The sequence below is a fragment of the Scophthalmus maximus genome, chromosome 16 (assembly GCF_022379125.1).
Source record: "Scophthalmus maximus strain ysfricsl-2021 chromosome 16, ASM2237912v1, whole genome shotgun sequence".
In the NCBI taxonomy this organism is placed as follows: domain Eukaryota; kingdom Metazoa; phylum Chordata; class Actinopteri; order Pleuronectiformes; family Scophthalmidae; genus Scophthalmus; species Scophthalmus maximus.
In genome coordinates this window covers 21130001-21150000 of record NC_061530.1, presented here as the reverse complement: position 1 = coordinate 21150000, position 20000 = coordinate 21130001, and the positions used below count along the sequence as shown (strand labels likewise).

Below are 20000 nucleotides of genomic sequence, written 5' to 3'. Positions count from 1 at the left end.
TGAAGGAGCCTCCACCATCTATGGTCCGCACACTCTCAGTGCCTACCTGCACAAGTACCGAGGGCTGGCCAGAGCCATCGCACAGGTTTGACTGAGCAGTGACGGAAAATGAACATCAAAAGTTTCACAGATGGCTCGGTTCTTCTGTCACTGGAACACTGACAGTGAAGATGTTGTGTTTTCAGGACAAAGTATCGGAGCTGCCGGTCGGACCAGAGCCTCCGTTCTTCAAGAAGCTCTTCAATCTGCTGCTTCCGGCGCCTGTCGACAGGAAACCAGCCAACAGCAGCTTTGGAGACGTCGTGCAGCAGGTGTATCCCGTCTACAGACAGGTAGTCCGTTCACATCCATATGCAGATGACACTCTGCTGTTTGTTAGTTAACTATCATCAACTACAGTGTTTGGATGTTTTCCAGGGTGATGTGGTCTCAGTCACATTCGTAGCAGGAAACCCGAGACACTCAGGAGACATGGTGAGACGCAAATGCCTCCTTCTCTCCTTCACTCTCACTTTCCCTCCTTCCTAACCTCCTGTTTGTCTGCTGCAGAGAGAAAAAACCTTTGTTACCGTGGAGATCTATGACAATAGAACAGCAGCCTGGGAAGTTGTGTACACTGATGCATCTTGGGAGACCAGGTAAATTAGTGTGTAATAGAGGAATAGAGGAAGTGTTAAGATCATTAAGGGTTAGGGTTAGGGTTAGGGGTAGTAATACCATAGTGAAAAAAATTCACGTAAGTATATATTGACTGAAAGTATAACAAGTATAAATACTCCTGTCTCCTTTGACTGTTAATATTATATTTGTATCATTATTACTCGAGCATTTGTTAACAGTACTTTACTGCTGTAGCTGCAACTAATAACTATTTATATTTTGAATTATCAGATTTATTTTTTGTTTTGTGATTATATCTATAAGTTTTTCATCTAATTACTGTGTAAATCTTCATTTGTAACTAAAATACCTGATAGTTCACATGATTGACAGGCAGGAGACATGAGGCCATGAGTTAATTATAAAACCTAGTTAATAAAAGTATCAGACCATGTGAGGCTGAAGTTAAAGGTTCATCAATATCGTCTCTGGCTGCAGGTTTCACTGGCTGAAGGGTTCAAACAATCGGAGTAACGCCACCGTGGAGTGGCACATCCTGCCCTCGACCCCCGGCGGCTCCTACAGGATCAAACACTTTGGACACTTCAAACAGATGAAAGCCCTGCGACCCGTCATCAGCCCGTACGAAGGCTCGTCCGACGTCTTCAGAGTCACTGACAGCTTTTACTATGAGTGACATCACCAGTCACCAAGCTCCACCTCCCATAGGGGGCGGGGCTTGAAACTTAAAGTATAAATGTGTTAAAACTCTTATTTCGTCCGGATATTTCAGAATAATAAACTGTACATTATTAACTATTCAACTGTTTATTCAGAGAAATAAATGATGGAAAATAAACTTTAAATATTCTAATATGAAAATGTATCTTCTGTAAAAAGACAAACTTTTGTGTTATTAGCAAAAATATTTATTTTAACTTTGTGTAGAAATGTATCAGGCAAGCCAGAATTACACAACACAGACAATTTCTTCATCACAGTATGAGTCATCATCACATCTACAGCGAATCACATTCAGCAGTTCAGGAAACATCTGGAGACGCAGCGACATGATTGACACAAGCTCCACTGGTTTGAGTTTTAGGTAAAATAATATATATATATATTTTTTTTAATTATATAGAACTAAATATTTCTCTCTGTTTTTCACATTTTGTTCATGTGACTTTGAAGTTACATCGTAAAAACGGCTCCAACACGTTTTCATTCATTTGATGAAACACGTACTGTCCCTTCGGTACGATCACGCTCAGCTCATCTTCAGCTGCTGTGACTCGTGTTTGTAATATTTTTCGGTGTTTAGTTGTTGAGCCCTTTTCTACAAATCCGACATTCAGTTGACTTTTTTTGCAGGAGCAGATTTTCCGTCACAGATCTGAAAATCACAGGACAAACAAAGATCTTTAAATTCAGACCATGTTGCATATTATCTTTGGACAAAAATAAATTCTCTTTTTCAACATAATGATATAAATACAGATGCATCCCTCCACATTACTCTGGACTCACAGTACATGAACTTTTGCATCTTCATCCACAAACGCTTCCGGTCCAGATTTCAACTGGACACTGAAGCACAGCAGCTCTGGATCACGTCAGGTTCCTCAGGGTTACTGTACGTTTACTGTACGTGTCAAACACATTGAAAGTTCATTCTTTGATTTTCCCAGTCAGCTGTAGATTTCCTCATTTCACTGACTTGGTGAGTAGAATAATAAAGAATGTGTCGGACAGTTGATCTCACGACTATTTCAGGACGACTAACTTGGTTTGACTCCGGCCGCCTTCAGCTCCAGAATGAGTAGAAAGTGAGACTCAGATTATTATTATTCTCCTCATTAAACTGCTGCTTTATTCTCAACTGTAAGAAACCAAACTGCAGCTTGTGGTCGTTTGTTCGTATGGAACGAAGGTTCAGTGATTGGATTCTTCCTCATTTGACCGACAACCTGCCTCCATCTTGTAGATCGTCCTCACGACTCCGCTAGTTATTAAAGTGCTTCAGTCAGACAAACACTCAGAGACACTTTGTCTCATATGAAAATGTTTTGGTCCTCTAATCCCACGTGTGCAATGGAAGAAGAACATGTTCACAGTTACTGTACCCGTGCAGTTGTACACTTTACAGCAAGGAAACTTTCTGACACATTATGAACTGATGCCGTCCGGTCGAGCAGCGTCGGGACGGAGGCGAGCGTCCGGCGCCTCACAGCGTTTTGCCGACGTCCTGTTTGCTGAGCAGAACTTCCAGCAGGCGGAGTTTAGCTTTCAGCTGTTTGTATTCCTGGTATTCTTCTTTCATCGCAGTGCGATCTTCCTTCTGGCAGATTCTGTCAGGAAACAGTTTGTGTGTCAGAGGAAGAAAAACTATGAGCATGAAAAATAAAAGATGTGAATATTTCACGTTTTTCTATTAAGCTTAAACTGAAAAAAAGTGTGAGTATTTGATATTGCTCAGACAAAAAGAGAAACTTTACAACTACTTTACTCAACAGAACTGGTATAATTCTGTTTTCCCTTCACCAACATCGTCCACATGACATGATGTCTAGTTTTATTACGTCCTGGTCTGTCGCTCACCTTCCAGTCTGACGGTAAAACTGCTCCTCAAACTCCCTCAGAGCTTTTCGCCTGCTCTTCTTCTCTGCTCTGGTTTCCCGCAGACTCTGCAGCAGCTGATACCTGAGTCCACAGTGACGTCACAAAGTAAGTTATTGAATAATGAAAATATCAAAATATAAACTTCTTGTATCATAAGTCAGAATAAAATAAGTAAAATATTTGTAAATGTCATGGAAACATAGTTTTGTTGTAAAAAATGTGAGTAAGCTGTTGCGTAGTGAGGCACAAATTCATCCTAACACCGTCAAAGTAGGGTCGTAATAACTGTCAGACGGGCTCACTGACCTGGAGAGTTCGTGCAGGTTCGCCGTGGCGACGACAGGTTGCTGACGGACGGATTTCACCTCGTCTATCGGGGACACGAAAGCCGGGTCGCTGTCCCGGTCGCTGTCCTCCTCGCCGACCGCCGGCCGGGTCGGTCTGGGAGGAAGTGGGAGAGGAAGTTCGCCCACTGTCACTGAACTCATGGAGTCTTCGTCAGATCCGTCCTCTTCCTCCTGAGAGACACAAACATTCACATGAAAACACATTATGTTTCCATAAGTCTGACAAAGAAAGACTTTTATTCCTTTTCCTGGCAGGCAAAACCTGCTGGGTGCTAGCGTTAGCATGTTAGCAGTGAGAAACAGGAAGTGTGTGTGTGTCGTGTGTTTCTCACGATGGTGGCGATGGGCGGGCTGGCGCACAGCAAACGTTTGATCATCTGGTATCGGTCGTACAGAGGCTTCACCAGGTTCTTCTCCTGTCTGGTTCCCTGAGACACAGACAGATATTTTATATTTAAGATATATGTATGTGAGATAAATGTATATTTAATTACATAAATAAATAATATATGATGCATTAATCATCACTTAGACGTCATTGTAATGACATCACTCCTGAGAACTAACCTGCTACATTACATCATCATTTTAAGATCATCAGCAATATTTCCCTCTGAAAAGTACCTTAAAATGGTAGAATCAGTAGTTGAGTACATGAACTTAGTTTCACAGACATTCCACGTTTCTACTGTCATGTGATGTGAGGAAGCACTCCACATTTCTGTTGATCTGCGTCAGAAAGATTTGACTTGTTACGTATGATCACTGCTCATCAGCTGTGATGTCATCAGCTGTGATGTCATCAGCTGTGATGTCATCAGGAGGTGACGACTCACTGGTCGACCGTGAAGACTCTCACAGTACAACAGACACTTCTGCAGAGTGATCTTCTCCAGCACCATCTGAGCCTGGGTCATCTCCTGAACACACACACACACACACACACACACACACACACACACACACACACACACACACACACACACACACACACACACACACACACACACACACACACACACACACACAGTGATCAGACTTGTCTTCAGACTGGACAAGAAGAAGAAGGTTGTGTGACATCATCATCTCACCTCCATGTTGTCAGGGAGACCGAGATCTCGTCTCTTCTCTCTCAGGCGTCTGAACAGAGACTCTACCGTTTCCTCCACGGTTGGTTTGTGCTCCCCCGCCCCCTGCTGCCCAGAGACGTACCTGCAGGACACATTGATACACTGACTGAGTACACACACACACACACACACACACACACACACTCTGAGTGGATGTATTACCTGCAGATGTCTGTGTTTTCTGGACCGTCCTGCTCCTTTGACTCAAACACCGACTGTCTGAGTCTCAGCTCTGCACACACACACACACCCCCCCCCCCCCCCCCCCCCCCCCCCCCCCCACACACACACACACACACAGAGTCAGTGACTGTATATAAAGACAATCAATGACTTTCAATCAGCTGTTCTTATATCATCATAGTTTTGAAAAGTGACCAGAAACATGAACATGTGAACAAACAGCTGCTCAGCTTCATCCTCATGTTTTCATGGAGAAGTTACATTTCGTCTGATGCTGGAAGAGAATTGATGTTTTAACGAGCGTCGTCGACGTTACTGTGTGTGTACTGACGTGAACAGAGAAACGGTGAAGTCGGGTTTTTTACCTTTGAGCTGTTTACGTGCTTTGGCCAGTTCACTCATCACGCTGATCATCTCTGGGTTCGAGTATTTGTCGTTGTGCGACGGCTGAGAGACGGAGACGAACTCATCAGAACATCACGGACAGAATCTCCACACAACAAAGTTATAAACATAAATCTATTTCACAGTGAATCGACGAAAGACAATTCAATACAACGTGTCGTTGAAAGGATTTGTAGTTTAGTTTTGTTCTAAACTCAGTCTGAACCTTCTTTAGACCCACTCCTGGACCAAGACCTGGTCCTGGACCTGGTCCTGGTCCTGGTTCTGCACTGGACTGCGGCTCCCTGCTGTATTTACCTTGTAGTTCATTTCCTGTTCGAACTGATCCTCAAACCGGCGAACTTTCTTCTTCAGTGCCTGAATCTGTCTGGTGAGGAAGGGGATGGAGGCGAGATACTGGTCCTCCGATCCCTCCGTCCTGTCCCCGCGACCTCGAGACCTGGACACCAACACAGAGACAGGAAGCAGATTCAGATTCAGTGAGTATTAAAGAGAGAGAAGAGTTGGACCCTGAGCTTCAGGCTGTGGGTCACATGAAGGAGGGATTATAGAAGACATCTAATGATGCAGGTCAACCAGAAACGGATTCATCCTCACATCCGCTACATCAAGAATCAGGACGTTGACGCTGTTACATGTCTGGACATTTAACCGACTCGGACCAGAGGCCTGACTGATGCTGAATTTACACAAAGACAAAGAGACTATACTAAACTATAAACTCCCAAAGACCAACAAGAACTAAGTCCAGACCAACCAGGTAAACGGACAGACAGACAGAAAGACAGACAGGTAAACACGCAGACAGACAGGTGAGACTCACAGGATGTACTGCTGGCTGCAGGGCGGAGAAGGTGCAGTGTCGGGATCAGAGTTGAACCTTAGACTGAGGCTGGAGCATCGTGGGGAGGGGAGGGGGGCGGGGCCGCCTGCCAGCAGCTGGAGCAGAGCTCCGCCTCCTTCTCCCCCTACTCCCCCACCCCCAGGGCTGCTCCTCTGGGGGGAGTAGGGGGAGTGGTGAGGGCTGGGGGGCAGCGCTCCGTCAGGGGTCAGGGGCTGCTGGCTGGACTGGTGTCTGGAGGACTGGGGGGGTTTGGTCCGGAGCGTCAGCAGCTCTGCAAAGACACAAGATGGTTCTGTTAAAACTCAGTGTATGTTTACATTCAACAGCTGTGTTAACCTCAAGGAATACCACAACAACCTCTTCAAGAACCACCTGACGCACCTCAGAACCTCATTTAATGAGCATTAGAGCCTCCTCAAAGACCTCTACAAACTCAGAACTAGAACCTTCCAAAGACCACTCTCTAGAGCCTTCCTAGTGACAACTTAAACCGCTGAAATCACTTTAAGAACTCTCTTAATCACCACAAAACCATCTGAAGTACACATTGACCACTAGAATCATTTAGAACCTTTCAAATCTCCTCTGTGGCCACAACTACCATATGAACGATGACTAGAACCTCACATGACGGACAGACGTTTCTCTAGAACCTCATAGTAACCACTACAATGACCACTAGAACCTCCTGAATAACATCAGTGACCACTTGAACTGCCTGTAGAACCTCAGTGACCACTAGAACCACCTGAGGAACCACAGTGACCACTAGGACCACCTGAAGAAGATCAGTGGCCACTAGAACCGCCTGAAGAAGATCAGTGACTGCTAGGACCACCTGAAGAACATCAGTGACCAATAGAACCTCCTGAAACACCTCAGTGACCACTAGAACAACCTGAAGAACATCAGTGACCACTAGAACCACCTGAAAAACCTCAGTGACCACTAGAACCGCCTGAAGAAGATCAGTGACCACTAGGACCACCTGAAGAACATCAGTGACCACTAGGACCACCTGAAGAACATCAGTGACCACTAGAACCTCCTGAAGAACCTCAGTGACCACTAGAACCTCCTGAAGAACATCACTGACCACTACGACCACCTGAAGAACATCACTGACCACTACGACCACCTGAAGAACATCAGTGACCACTAGAACCTCCTGAAGAACATCAGTGACTACTAGAACCTCCTGAAGAACATCAGTGACCACTAGAACCTCCTGAAGAACATCAGTGACCACTACGACCACCTGAAGAACATCAGTGACCACTAGAACCTCCTGAAGAACATCAGTGACTACTAGAACCTCCTGAAGAACATCAGTGACTACTAGAACCTCCTGAAGAACATCAGTGACCACTAGAGCCTCCTGAAGAACATCAGTGACTACTAGAACCTCCTGAAGAACATCAGTGACCACTAAAACCTCCTGAAGAATATCAGTGACCACTATGACCACCTGAAGAACATCAGTGACCACTACGAACACCTGAAGAACATCAGTGACCACTAGAACCTCCTGAAGAACATCAGTGACTACTAGAGCCTCCTGAAGAACATCAGTGACCACTAAAACCTCCTGAAGAATATCAGTGACCACTACGACCACCTGAAGAACATCAGTGACCACTAGAACCTCCTGAAGAACATCAGTGACCACTAGAACCTCCTGAAAAAACATCAGTGACCACTATGAACACCTGAAGAACATCAGTGACCACTAGAACCTCCTGAAGAACATCAGTGACCACTAAAACCTCCTGAAGAACATCAGTGACCCCTAGAACCACCTGAGGAACATCAGTGACCACTTGAACCTCCTGAAGAACATCAGTGACCACTACGACCACCTGAAGAACATCCGTGACCACTAGAACCTCCTGAAGAACATCAGTGACCACTAGAACCTCCTGAAGAACCTGGAAAACGTCCTACTCAAACAATAAAATCAATGATATAGAACTGAGACTAACAATAGCACAAAACTTTTGTTTTTGTAGATCGACTAATCGATTGATCTGCGGATCGTTCAGGTCCAATGATCTGATCGATTATGGGATGTAATCATATATAAACTCAACCGAGCAGCTTCAATGAGAATCTGTGACTCACGTGCTGCAGCTTTTACTTCTGCTCCATAAATAGCAGCAGCTCAGGGAAACAGCAAGGTCGCGTGCCAACACACACACACACACAGAATCAGATGTTTTTGCATCTGACAAAGTTAATTCATGTTGAATGATTTTATGAAGTAAAAAAAGGATTTTAATGTTTTTGTAGATTTTATAGATGAAGCGATTCTGAAGTTTCTAAACTCAAGAGCCTGTTTAACACCTTTAACCTGTCTCACACCTTAAACCTGTCTCACGTCTTAACTATAACGACAACCTGCATCAAGTCTGAGCCACAATACACACACAGTCAGACAGACAGACAGGTGAGACACAGATAGACAGAGAGACAGACAGACAGGTGAGACACAGACAGACAAACAGACAGACAGACAGACAGACAGACAAACAGACAGACAGACAGACAGGTGAGACACAGACAGACAAACAGACAGACAGACAGACAGGTGAGACACAGACAGACAAACAGACAGACAGACAGACAGACAGACAGGCAAACAGGTGAGACAGACAGACAGACAGACAGACAGGCAGACAGGTGAGACACAGACCGACAAACAGACAGACAGACAGGCAGACAGGTGAGACACAGACCGACAAACAGACAGGCAGAGACACAGACAGACAGACAGGTACCTGTCTGTCTGTCCTCACGGTGGCACACAGCCTGTGTCTTCTCCTCCTTCCCTCCGAGCTCCACGGGGCTGCGGGGGCTCTTCTGCTCCTTGCTGCCCAGGGCAGGGGGGCTCTCCTCTGGGGACGGACCCAGCGAGGTGCCCCCCTCCCCCTCCAGCGCCTGGAGCTTCAGCAGGGAACTCTGCAGGCAGAAGCAGAACATGCCAGACACGCTGATCCAGAGATTAACCTGGTCCCACTGCTGAGTCAGAAAACGTCCAGGTCCTGTTGTGGGTCAGTGGTTCCAGGTCTTAGTCAGACCCCAGGCTCTGAGAGAGGAGGCACCGAGTCAGGAATTAGACTGGTCCCACCAGTGACACCAGCTCCTGCAGCCATTAGCCAGTTACGGTCCACATGCAGTGACCAGGTCCCAGTGACCCAGACGATCCTCCAGGACTTAGTCTCCTCCGGACCGACGGAGCTCCGCTGGAGCCGGAGCGTTCTGAATCTTCATCCTCTCGCTCTGCACGATCACTGATGATGAGGAGGAGGAGGAGGAGGATGATGCTGATGCTGCGTTGGATTCCGCCCTCTCCTCCACTCCTCTGACACCCCTCCCCCGCCCTCCCTCCTGGATTACTCATCCTCCGGCTCGTGAAGAGGGGCTGGGGGGGGGGCTCGTTCTGATCGTGAGGTTTTTCCCGCAGCGGCGGGGGAGGGGCTTGTTGCTGCACCCTGTGCTGAAATCTCATTCACAAAAAGGTGTGTGAGTGTGCGTGTGTGTGTAGTTGCGAGCTTCCCCTCACACACCCACACACAGTTTAACCCCTGAGCTTCCGGTTTCCTATCTGACGGCGTCACGTCACTGAGCTGCTGCACCAATCTTCAATTTCAATCAATAATTAATAGAAATGAAAAATTTAAAAAACATCTTCTTAAAAAACATCTTCCTCCTCTCATTTTTTATCTCGTGCCCTGATACTCTTCCGTGCACATGACCTCTGTGAAAGGAGACTTTTTAATACAGTTTCTGTGATGAAGGTGATGATGGTGATGATGATGACGACGGTGATGATGGTGATGATAATGATGATGATGATGATGAGGATGATGATGGTGATGACGGTGATGATGATGACGGTGATGATGGTGATCATGGTGATGGTGATGGTGATGGTGGTGATAATGGTGATGATGGTGATGGTGGTGGTGGTGATGATGGTGATGGTAGTGATGATGGTGGTGATGATAGTGGTGATGATGATGGTGATGATGGTGATGGTGATGGTGGTGATGATGATGATGATGATGAGGATGAGGATGATGATGGTGATGACGGTGATGATGATGACGGTGATGATGGTGATCATGGTGATGATGGTGATGGTGGTGATGGTGATGACGGAGATGATGGTGATGATGATGATGGTGATGGTGATGGTGGTGATAATGGTGATGATGGTGATGGTGGTGGTGGTGATGATGGTGATGGTAGTGATGATGGTGGTGATGATAGTGGTGATGATGATGGTGATGATGGTGATGGTGATGGTGGTGATGATGATGGTGGTGATGATGGTGGTGATGATGGTGATGATGGTGATGGTGGTGATGATGGTGATGGTGGTGATGATGGTGATGATGCTGATGGTGGTGATGGTGGTGATGATGGTGATGATGGTGATGATGATGGTGATGATGGTGATGATGGTGGTGGTGGTGATGATGGTGAAGATGGTGATGATGATGGTGGTGATGATGGTGATGATGTTGATGGTGGTGATGATGGTGATGGTGATGATGGTTAATCATGGTGATGGTGGTGATGATGGTGATGGTGATGATGGTGATGATGGTGATGGTGGTGATGGTGGTGATGATGGTGGTGATGATGATGGTGATGATGGTGATGGTGATGGTGGTGATGATGATGGTGGTGATGATGGTGGTGATGATGGTGATGGTGGTGATGATGGTGGTGATGATGGTGATGATGGTGATGGTGGTGATGATGGTGATGGTGGTGATGATGGTGAAGATGGTGATGGTGATGGTGGTGATGATGGTGATGATGTTGATAGTGGTGATGATGGTGATGGTGATGATGGTTAATCATGGTGATGGTGGTGATGGTGATGATGGTGATGATGGTGATGGTGGTGATGATGGTGGTGATGATGGTGATGATAATGATGATGATGAGGATGATGATGGTGATGATGATGATGGTGGTGATGATAATGATGATGATGGTGATGATGGTGATGATAATGATGATGGTGATGATGGTGATGGTGATGATAATGATGGTGATGATGATGGTGATGATGGTGATGATGGTGATGGTGATGGTGGTGATGATGATGATGATGATGAGGATGAGGATGATGATGGTGATAACGGTGATGATGATGACGGTGATGATGGTGATCATGGTGATGATGGTGATGGTGGTGATGGTGATGACGGAGATGATGGTGATGATGATGATGGTGATGGTGATGGTGGTGATAATGGTGATGATGGTGATGGTGGTGGTGGTGATGATGGTGATGGTAGTGATGATGGTGGTGATGATAGTGGTGATGATGATGGTGATGATGGTGATGGTGATGGTGGTGATGATGATGGTGGTGATGATGGTGGTGATGATGGTGGTGATGATGGTGATGATGGTGATGGTGGTGATGATGGTGATGGTGGTGATGATGGTGAAGATGGTGATGGTGATGGTGGTGATGATGGTGATGATGTTGATGGTGGTGATGGTGGTGATGATGGTGATGATGGTGATGATGATGGTGATGATGGTGATGATGGTGGTGGTGGTGATGATGGTGAAGATGGTGATGATGATGGTGGTGATGATGGTGATGATGTTGATGGTGGTGATGATGGTGATGGTGATGATGGTTAATCATGGTGATGGTGGTGATGATGGTGATGGTGATGATGGTGATGATGGTGATGGTGGTGATGGTGGTGATGATGGTGGTGATGATGATGGTGATGATGGTGATGGTGGTGATGATGATGGTGGTGATGATGGTGGTGATGATGGTGATGATGGTGATGATGTTGATGGTGGTGATGATGGTGATGATGGTGATGGTGGTGATGATGGTGATGGTGGTGATGATGGTGAAGATGGTGATGGTGATGGTGGTGATGATGGTGATGATGTTGATAGTGGTGATGGTGGTGATGGTGGTGATGATGGTGAAGATGGTGATGGTGATGGTGGTGATGATGGTGATGATGTTGATGGTGGTGATGGTGGTGATGATGGTGATGATGGTGATGATGATGATGGTGATGATGGTGATGATGGTGGTGGTGGTGATGATGGTGAAGATGGTGATGATGATGGTGGTGATGATGGTGATGATGTTGATGGTGGTGATGATGCTGATGATGGTGATGATGATGGGGATGATGGTGATGGTGATGATGGTTAATCATGGTGATGGTGGTGATGGTGATGATGGTGATGATGGTGATGGTGGTGATGATGGTGGTGATGATGGTGATGATAATGATGATGATGAGGGTGATGATGGTGATGATGATGATGGTGGTGATGATAATGATGATGATGGTGATGATGGTGATGATAATGATGATGGTGATGATGGTGATGGTGATGATAATGATGGTGATGATGATGGTGATGGTGGTGATGATGGTGATGGTGGTGGTGGTGATGATGGTGAAGATGATGATGGTGATGGTGGTGGTGGTGATGATGGTGAAGATGGTGATGATGATGGTGGTGATGATGGTGGTGATGTTGATGGTGGTGATGGTGATGATGGTGAAGATGGTGATGATGATGGTGGTGATGATGGTGATGATGTTGATGGTGGTGATGGTGGTGATGGTGGTGATGATGGTGGTGATGATGGTGATGGTGGTGATGGTGATGAGGACATGAGGAACAAGTCACAAAACACTTTTGTTTAGTTTTTTATATTTTCCAAAACATATCAAACAGATTTTGCAAAGCATTTTTTTGTTTTGTTTTGTCTTTAACAGTCACGTCCATAAAGCTTTTTAGAACTGAGTTGCTTATGTTCCGCAGCTACAATGGCAGGCACCATATTAATAATCCTAATAATCATCATCTACAAACAGCTGAGAAACATCTAACACTTTACTCCCAATATATACAAATATATCAGTATATACCATCAGTGTATCAGTATCAGTGACACTCAAAGTTTCATTACACAAACTCAAAACCACAGAATATCACTGATCGTCCATATGAACATTAAAATTCCTCCTTTTGTCCAAACTAGTCATTTATTATTATGGTTTTCACTTTTTCTGCCTGTTTAAACTTAATCTTTTATCTTTTTTCAATATTACGTGTTTATGTTCTCTATGTTTTTATTTGTCTTCATTCAGTCTCAGGCTTCAGAGGCGGGGGGAGGAGCCAGGCGTCAGCTGTGACCAGCTGACTGACAAACATGCAAACATCTCAGAAAAAAAAAGAGATTTCATTTTTCTTCTATAATTGACATTTTCGAGTCATGCGCTGCCCAACGGTGTCTGACTCTCCTCCGCCCTCCGGTGGTGAGAACTCAACATGGTGAGATTTTCATGCAGAAATCACAGAAATCACCGGAATCACAGAAATCACGTCGCTGATTGTTTTTACAGATAAAGTCGTCTGTGAAAACAATCACACCAGGCCACAGGACACTGACGTGAACAGAAGAATCGTCTTTTATGGTTAAACTATAAAAGATAAAGTCACGTCTACGTCAAATCATTATTTCTCAACGTCCACATGAAGAGTTTGTGTCTGTGATGATGAAAATATAAAACATCTGTTCTCAGGAAGTGAAGGTTTAAAGTATCACCATCAGTCTTTGGAATTTAATTTTCCAACACAGATGAGAAGTGAAGGCATCACGGTGTCAGAGGTCAATCCTGGACAGGAACAATCTCCCTCGGAGGGGTCAGAGTTCACTTGGCTGTCTGTGATGTCGTGGACGAATCAGAGAGGAGCTTCTGGAAACAGGAAACGAAAAACTTATTTTAAAGCTTCTCTGTTCATGATCTCACTGATGTCAAAGGTCAGTGTCTTCATCATCAAGACTCTGTGTGGTTCTGGGACAATGTTCTGTCGAGGTCTGGTTCTGGATCGTTAATTTCTTTAGTCCGGAGCAGGGGGGAAGACTCAGAACCTGATTGGACCAAGAGTCTCTGAACCGCCCTGTTCCTGTTCAGAGAATCTTGATGAAATTGTCCCTGTGACCCTGTGTCACATGAGTCTGTGACCTTCATGTGAAATTCACGTGACCTTAATGTTACAGAGTCTGGCCCAGTTTGATCCACAAGAGGCTTCTGGACAGGAAGAGGAAACCAAAGGTCGAGGAGTGACAGGAAGATGCTCCAGTGGAAATGTCCTCAGAGGTGGGCGGAGCTTCAAAAGTCATAATCCCACCCGGAGTTGTCATCTGGCGGCGGCTCGTCGGAGTCTTCAGGGAAACTGTCGAAGTTACTGGTGTCGGTCGGAGAAGAAACCTGGACAGAAAAAGAAGAAGAAGAAGAAGAAGAAGAAGCAGAAGAAGAAGTAGAGGAAGAAGTCTATGATGACTTATGAAGATTGACATCAAATTTCTAATCAACTTTTTATTTACTGTCTGTCTGTCTGTCTGATTGTCTGTCTGTCTGTCTCTCTGACTGTCTGTCTGATTGTCTGTCTGTCTGTCTCTCTGACTGTCTGTCTGATTGTCTGTCTGTCTGTCTCTCTGTCTGTCTGTCTGTCTGTCTCTCTGACTGTCTGTCTGAAGTCTGTCTGTCTATCTCTCTGACTGTCTGTCTGAGGTCTGTCTGTCTGTCTCTCTGACTGTCTGTCTGTCCGTCTGACAGAAATTCCTCTCATACTCACGTCAGGTGTGATGGGCGGAGTCAGAGTTCCTTTCCTCAGCCCCTCCCAGTTAAAACCTTCAAACCACCTGAAAACACACACACACGTTCAGTTCCATTGCGTCACTATCTTGACATCGTGTGGCCTGAAATTTGTGGACAGCTCAGTCACTCACTTGTGCTTCTGAATGTCTTTGACTCCATTCTTCAGGTTCCCGAGTCTCTCAGACGGACTATCTCTGTCAGCACAGACACACAACGTCAACACAACGTCAACACAACACAACACAAGACAACACAACCTCAACAAAACACAACACAACCTCAACACAACACAACGTCAACACAACCTCAACAAAACACAACACAACCTCAACACAACACAACGTCAGCACAACCTCAGCACAACGTCAACACAAAACAACGTCAACACAACGTCAACAAAACCTCAACAAAACACAACCTCAACACAACACGTCAGCACAACCTCAACACAACGTCAACAAAACACAACGTCAACAAAACACAACCTCAACACAACCTCAACAAAACAAAACACAACACAACCTCAACACAACACAACACAACGTCAACACAACACAACCTCAACACAACGTCAACACAACGTCAACACAACACAACACAACGTCAACACAACACAACCTCAACACAACGTCAACACAGCGTCAAAACAACCTCAACACAACGTCAACAAAACACAACGTCAACAGAACGTCAACAAAACCTCAACACAACACAACGTCAGCACAACCTTAACACAACTTGATCACAACACAACAAAACGTCAACACAACGTCAACAAAACGTCAACACAACACAACCTCAACACAAACCTAAAAAAAACCTCAACACAACCTCAACACAACACAACGTCAACACAACCTCAACACAACACAACGTCAACACAACCTCAACACAACCTCAACAAAACCTCAGCACAACGTCAACACAACACAGCGTCAGCACAACCTCAACACAACCTCAGCACAACACAACCTCAACACAACCTCAACACAACACAACTTCAACACAACCTCAACACAACACAACGTCAACACAACCTCAGCACAACCTCAACACAACCTCAACACAACCTCAACACAACACAACCTCAGCACAACCTCAACACAACGTCAGCACAACCTTAACACAACGTGAACAAGACACAACCTCAATAAACCTCAACACAACCTCAACACAACCTCAACACAACACGTCAATACAACGTCAACACAACGTCAACACAACACGTCAACACAACGTCAACACAACACGTCAACACAACGTCAACACAACACGTCAACACAACACTACGTCAACACAAGGTGAACACAGCGTGTGACTTGACCTGCAGCGCCCCCTACCTGCACAGCTTCTTAATGAGGCTTGCTGCGTTCTTGCTGATCTTCTTGGGGAACTCAATCATGTCGATTCCTCTCAGGATGACGTTGTACGTCTTCATGGGATCGGGACCTGAGAAGGGCGGACTGAGAAACGAGAGGAGACCGTCGGACTCCATGTCGGCACTTTGACTCTGAACTGAGCCGCAGCGGGTCGTCCTCACCTGCCGGTCAGCAGCTCAAACATCAGGACGCCTAGAGACCAGTAGTCGGCCGACACGTCGTGACCCTTGTTGAGGATGATCTCTGGAGCCACGTACTCCGGCGTCCCGCAGAACGTCCACGTCTTCTTACACACGCCGATCTTCTTGGCAAAACCAAAGTCCACCTGGAGAAGATGGAACTGATCTCAAGTCTGATGTCATCGTGACGCAGGAGGTGTTCAGGTTGTGTGTGTCTGTGTGTGTGTGTGTGTGTACCAGCTTGGCGTAGCCTCGACTGTCCAGTATGAGGTTCTCCGGCTTCAGGTCTCGGTATATGACGCCCTTGGCGTGCAGGTAGGCGAAGGCCTCGACCACACAGGCCGTGTAGAACCTGGTGGTCGAGTCCTCGAACGATCCTCTGAAACACAGAGACACGCGTCACTGCTCGGGTCCTGGAGCGTGGTGACGTCATGTGACGTCATGTGACATGATGGTGTCACGATGAGCTGGTGTGACGTGTACCTGTCTCTCAGGATGGTCCACACTTCTCCTCCCAGACACGCCTCCATCAACATGTACAGATACTTCCTGTCTTTGAACGTCCGATACAACCTGAACACAAACAACAACAAGTGTCTGCTCAGGTCAGAGGTCAAACCCCAGACGACACAAATCTATTGTTTGATTATTATTATGATGTTGATTATTATTATTGTTTGTCTCCTGTCGAAATGAACTAGCAACACAAAACTTAGCTTCAGGTTTTAATTGTTTCAAATGATCAGTGAGCTCAGTTTGCGATGATGATGATGACAATGATGACGATGATGAAGACCTGCCCACCTCACGATGAAGTCGGAGTGCGCCTCTGTCATGATGTGTTTCTCCGAGCGGATGTGTTCCTGTTGTCTCGTGTCCATGATGTGACGTTTCTTCAGGATCTTCATGGCGAACGTCTTCGCCTCCTCGTTCTTCAGCTGCACCTGAACAAACAACAAGAACAAGAACAATAGGAAACACCCAACAGTCAGGTTGTATCCATGATGACAGACAGACAGAGAGACAGACAGACAGAGAGACAGAAGACAGACAGACAGACAGACAGACAGACAGTCAGACAGAAGACAGACAGAAGACAGACAGACAGACAGACAGACAGACAGAAGACAGACAGACATACAGACATACAGAAGACAGACAGACAGACAGACAGACATAAGACAGACAGTCAGACAGACATACAGAAGACAGACAGACAGACATACAGAAGACAGACAGACAGACAGACAGAAGACAGACAGACAGACAGACAGACAGACATAAGACAGACAGTCAGACAGACATACAGAAGACAGACAGACAGACATACAGAAGACAGACAGACAGACAGACAGAAGACAGACAGACAGACAGACAGTCAGACAGACATACAGAAGACAGACAGACAGACAGAAGACAGACAGAGAAACACACACACTGTGGCGTTAATAGAACATGACACAATCTTCTATATCTGGACGATCCTCACGTTACGTTATATGAGCTCAGACTCGGACATGTCGCAGGTCACTGCTCCCTCCTGAGTGTGTGTGTGCGTGTGTGTGTGTGTGGTTCCTAATCCTAAAGGTCAGTGTAATCCGATTATCTGATCTGAGAAGTAACTGAGCTGCTGTCGTCACCGAGTCGTTGGTTCTGGATCCGGATGCAAAACCACCGACGTGACACGTGAAGCTGCTTTATAATCTCAGACTCTGATGTTTCAGTGAAACCAGTTCGTGAGGAGCAGGTTCCCACAGACAGTCTGTGTCAGACAGACAGTCTGTGTCAGACAGACAGTCTGAGGTTCACTCTCTCTGACCCAGATGATAAAAATAGGTCCAGGGGAACGACGGGAGACCCGGACCAGGGATTCCTTCCTGTTTATGGGCAAACCGTCTGCAGGGCTTCCCCCCTTCGACCTTCAGCACTCTGAGACTCCGCCTCCTGCCACACAGAACCCCACCCCCACAGAAACGATACACCACAGGCCACACCCCCTTTATTTTCAGGCCTCTTTTCCAATGATCACTGTTCCTCCAGGAACCTGAGAGAACCTGCCAGAGGCCCGGTCCCCACGACGACTCGTCTCCAGTTACCACTGATACTTTACTGGAAGGTTACTGCAAACAGCCGTGCACACACACACACACACACACACACACACACACACACACGCACACGCACACGCACACACACACGTTGTGGACAACAAACCAGATTAGTCCCACCTGGTCTGAATCTAAAACTGGTTTCAAACTGGTCTTAAACCCTTTTGATCTGAATCTGGCTTCAAACTAAAATCTAATCCAATCTCAGTTTAAAGTGAAACTGATCTCAAATCTAATCTGAAACTGGTCTCAAACTGAAACTGGTGTATGTTCAGGTGTTCAGATGTCTGGAACCTGAATCCAGTCTGAAACTGGTCTGATGTAAATATTTTAATCTGATCACATCGTACCAGCTCAACGCGTCCGAAGCCGCCGACTCCCAGCGTGTCGATGATGTTGAAGTCGCTGAGCTTCAGACCGGAGAAGAAGTGGTTCTCCGCCTCGTATCTGAAATAAAAATACAAAAACACAGTGATGCCTTCAATGACCAGAGGAAATTACTAGGTTACAATGTGCACCAGAGCGGGAAAGGCTCATCCAGGCTTCCTCAGCACACCTCCAGTCCTACCTGCAGCATTTGACCACGTGGACGAACGGGAACTTCTTGGAGGTTTGGATGGAGAAGGAGGTGATGGGGAGGGAGAAGGTGGAGGCCGGAGGAGCAGGGAGGCTCGTGAGCCGCTGCCTCTGCTGCCGCACCGGGACGGGAAGTAACTCCCTCATCTCCAAACACTGGGAGGCTTTGTTTGTCTTTCGTCCAGTTTATCACCAAAGAATTGGAAGGACAATATTCTCAAACTTCTTCAGGAACCTTATCTTGTAAAGTCTTCTTGGACAGGTAAGCTTCACTCTCTCAATTCATCTGGAATCCTGGATTTGACAGGTGGAGTCCTGAACTTTCCAACCAACCGATCCTCACAAGTCCGATCCTCACGAGAAAGTTCGGCAGAGCGTCCTCAAGAGAGCGGTGCCAAAAGAAGAGCTCCACTTCCAGTTCACATGGTGAGCGGAGGGATGACGGCGGCGGAGGGTTTGCGTCGGCTGGTACCGGCGGCGCGGTGAAGTTGCCAGATCCTCCAGCTCTATGAGCATTAAGGTTAAAGACGAGGCCGCGGGACATCGTCAGAATCCAGAAGCGACGACCATCCTCATAGAGTCTCAAAATGTTATTTCACCAACGAAAAGCAAATTCTGTATCTAGACTGACACCGTGTGCGACCTGGACGACGCTCAGACTGAAACTGGGGCCGAGGACAGACTCGGAGAGGTTGGTCCGGTCTGCTCCGGGTGTAATGTCAACCTGAGAGGACGACCTGGACGCTGCTGCAGGTATTTTTAGCACATGGAAACATTGCTGGGAGGTTCAGCCAGTAAACGCAGCTCCGTCACTCAACAGACTGAAAGACAAACTGTCCCGGCCCACGGACAGCGGAGGCTTCGACTTCAAGAGTCAAGACGGTTCATCTGTGGTCAATAACTCAACTCATTCATCTAATACTGTAATTCAGTTTCATGTTCATTC

At 46.3% G+C, this 20000-nt stretch overlaps 3 protein-coding genes across 8 annotated transcripts in view; 1 reads left to right on the top strand and 2 right to left on the bottom strand.

Moving 5' to 3' along the window:
• asah2 (N-acylsphingosine amidohydrolase 2) overlaps nt 1-1482 on the top strand; it is a 10003-nt gene extending 8521 nt beyond the window's left edge. For both annotated transcript variants that reach the window (XM_035612213.1, XM_035612211.1), the window contains exons 17-21: nt 1-85; nt 186-332; nt 418-474; nt 550-638; nt 1099-1482. The exon at nt 1-85 is cut by the window's left edge and continues 11 nt beyond it. In XM_035612213.1, coding sequence (XP_035468106.1) covers nt 1-85; nt 186-332; nt 418-474; nt 550-638; nt 1099-1297 — 577 coding nt within the window. In that variant the 3' untranslated portion in view covers nt 1298-1482. The remainder of the gene's footprint in view (nt 86-185; nt 333-417; nt 475-549; nt 639-1098) is intronic.
• Nucleotides 1413-9995, bottom strand: LOC118287239 (protein FAM13C-like). 2 transcript variants are annotated; one of them, XR_004785615.2, is made up of 12 exons: nt 8909-9995; nt 6111-6402; nt 5585-5726; nt 5248-5329; nt 4862-4931; nt 4661-4781; nt 4406-4489; nt 3902-3997; nt 3529-3740; nt 3202-3303; nt 2131-2951; nt 1413-1996 (listed from the first exon to the last, which is right to left on the bottom strand). XR_004785615.2 is itself a non-coding variant. In XM_035612227.2 (11 exons), exons 1-11 carry the CDS (start codon nt 9108-9110, stop codon nt 2828-2830), a joined length of 1527 nt encoding a protein of 508 aa, XP_035468120.1. In that variant the 5' UTR covers nt 9111-9995; the 3' UTR covers nt 1413-2827. The 2 variants fall into 2 exon arrangements, 1 of the variants encoding a protein (XP_035468120.1); XM_035612227.2 differs by having other exon boundaries at nt 1413-2951.
• Nucleotides 9996-12840: 2845 nt separating this feature from the next.
• Nucleotides 12841-20000, bottom strand: part of prkg1b (protein kinase cGMP-dependent 1b) — a 23471-nt gene continuing 16311 nt past the window's right edge. For 2 of the 4 annotated variants that reach the window (XM_035612730.2, XM_035612733.2), the window contains 9 exons: nt 18829-18925; nt 17175-17314; nt 16854-16943; nt 16608-16749; nt 16353-16516; nt 16153-16275; nt 14944-15006; nt 14790-14856; nt 12841-14422 (listed from right to left, as the gene is read on the bottom strand). In XM_035612730.2, the coding sequence (XP_035468623.1) occupies nt 14324-14422; nt 14790-14856; nt 14944-15006; nt 16153-16275; nt 16353-16516; nt 16608-16749; nt 16854-16943; nt 17175-17314; nt 18829-18925 (985 nt within the window). In that variant the 3' untranslated portion in view covers nt 12841-14323. Of the gene's footprint in view, nt 14423-14789; nt 14857-14943; nt 15007-16152; nt 16276-16352; nt 16517-16607; nt 16750-16853; nt 16944-17174; nt 17315-18828; nt 18926-19046; nt 19939-20000 lie in introns of those variants that run through there. The other 2 variants (XM_035612732.2, XM_035612734.2) reach the window with 2 other exon arrangements.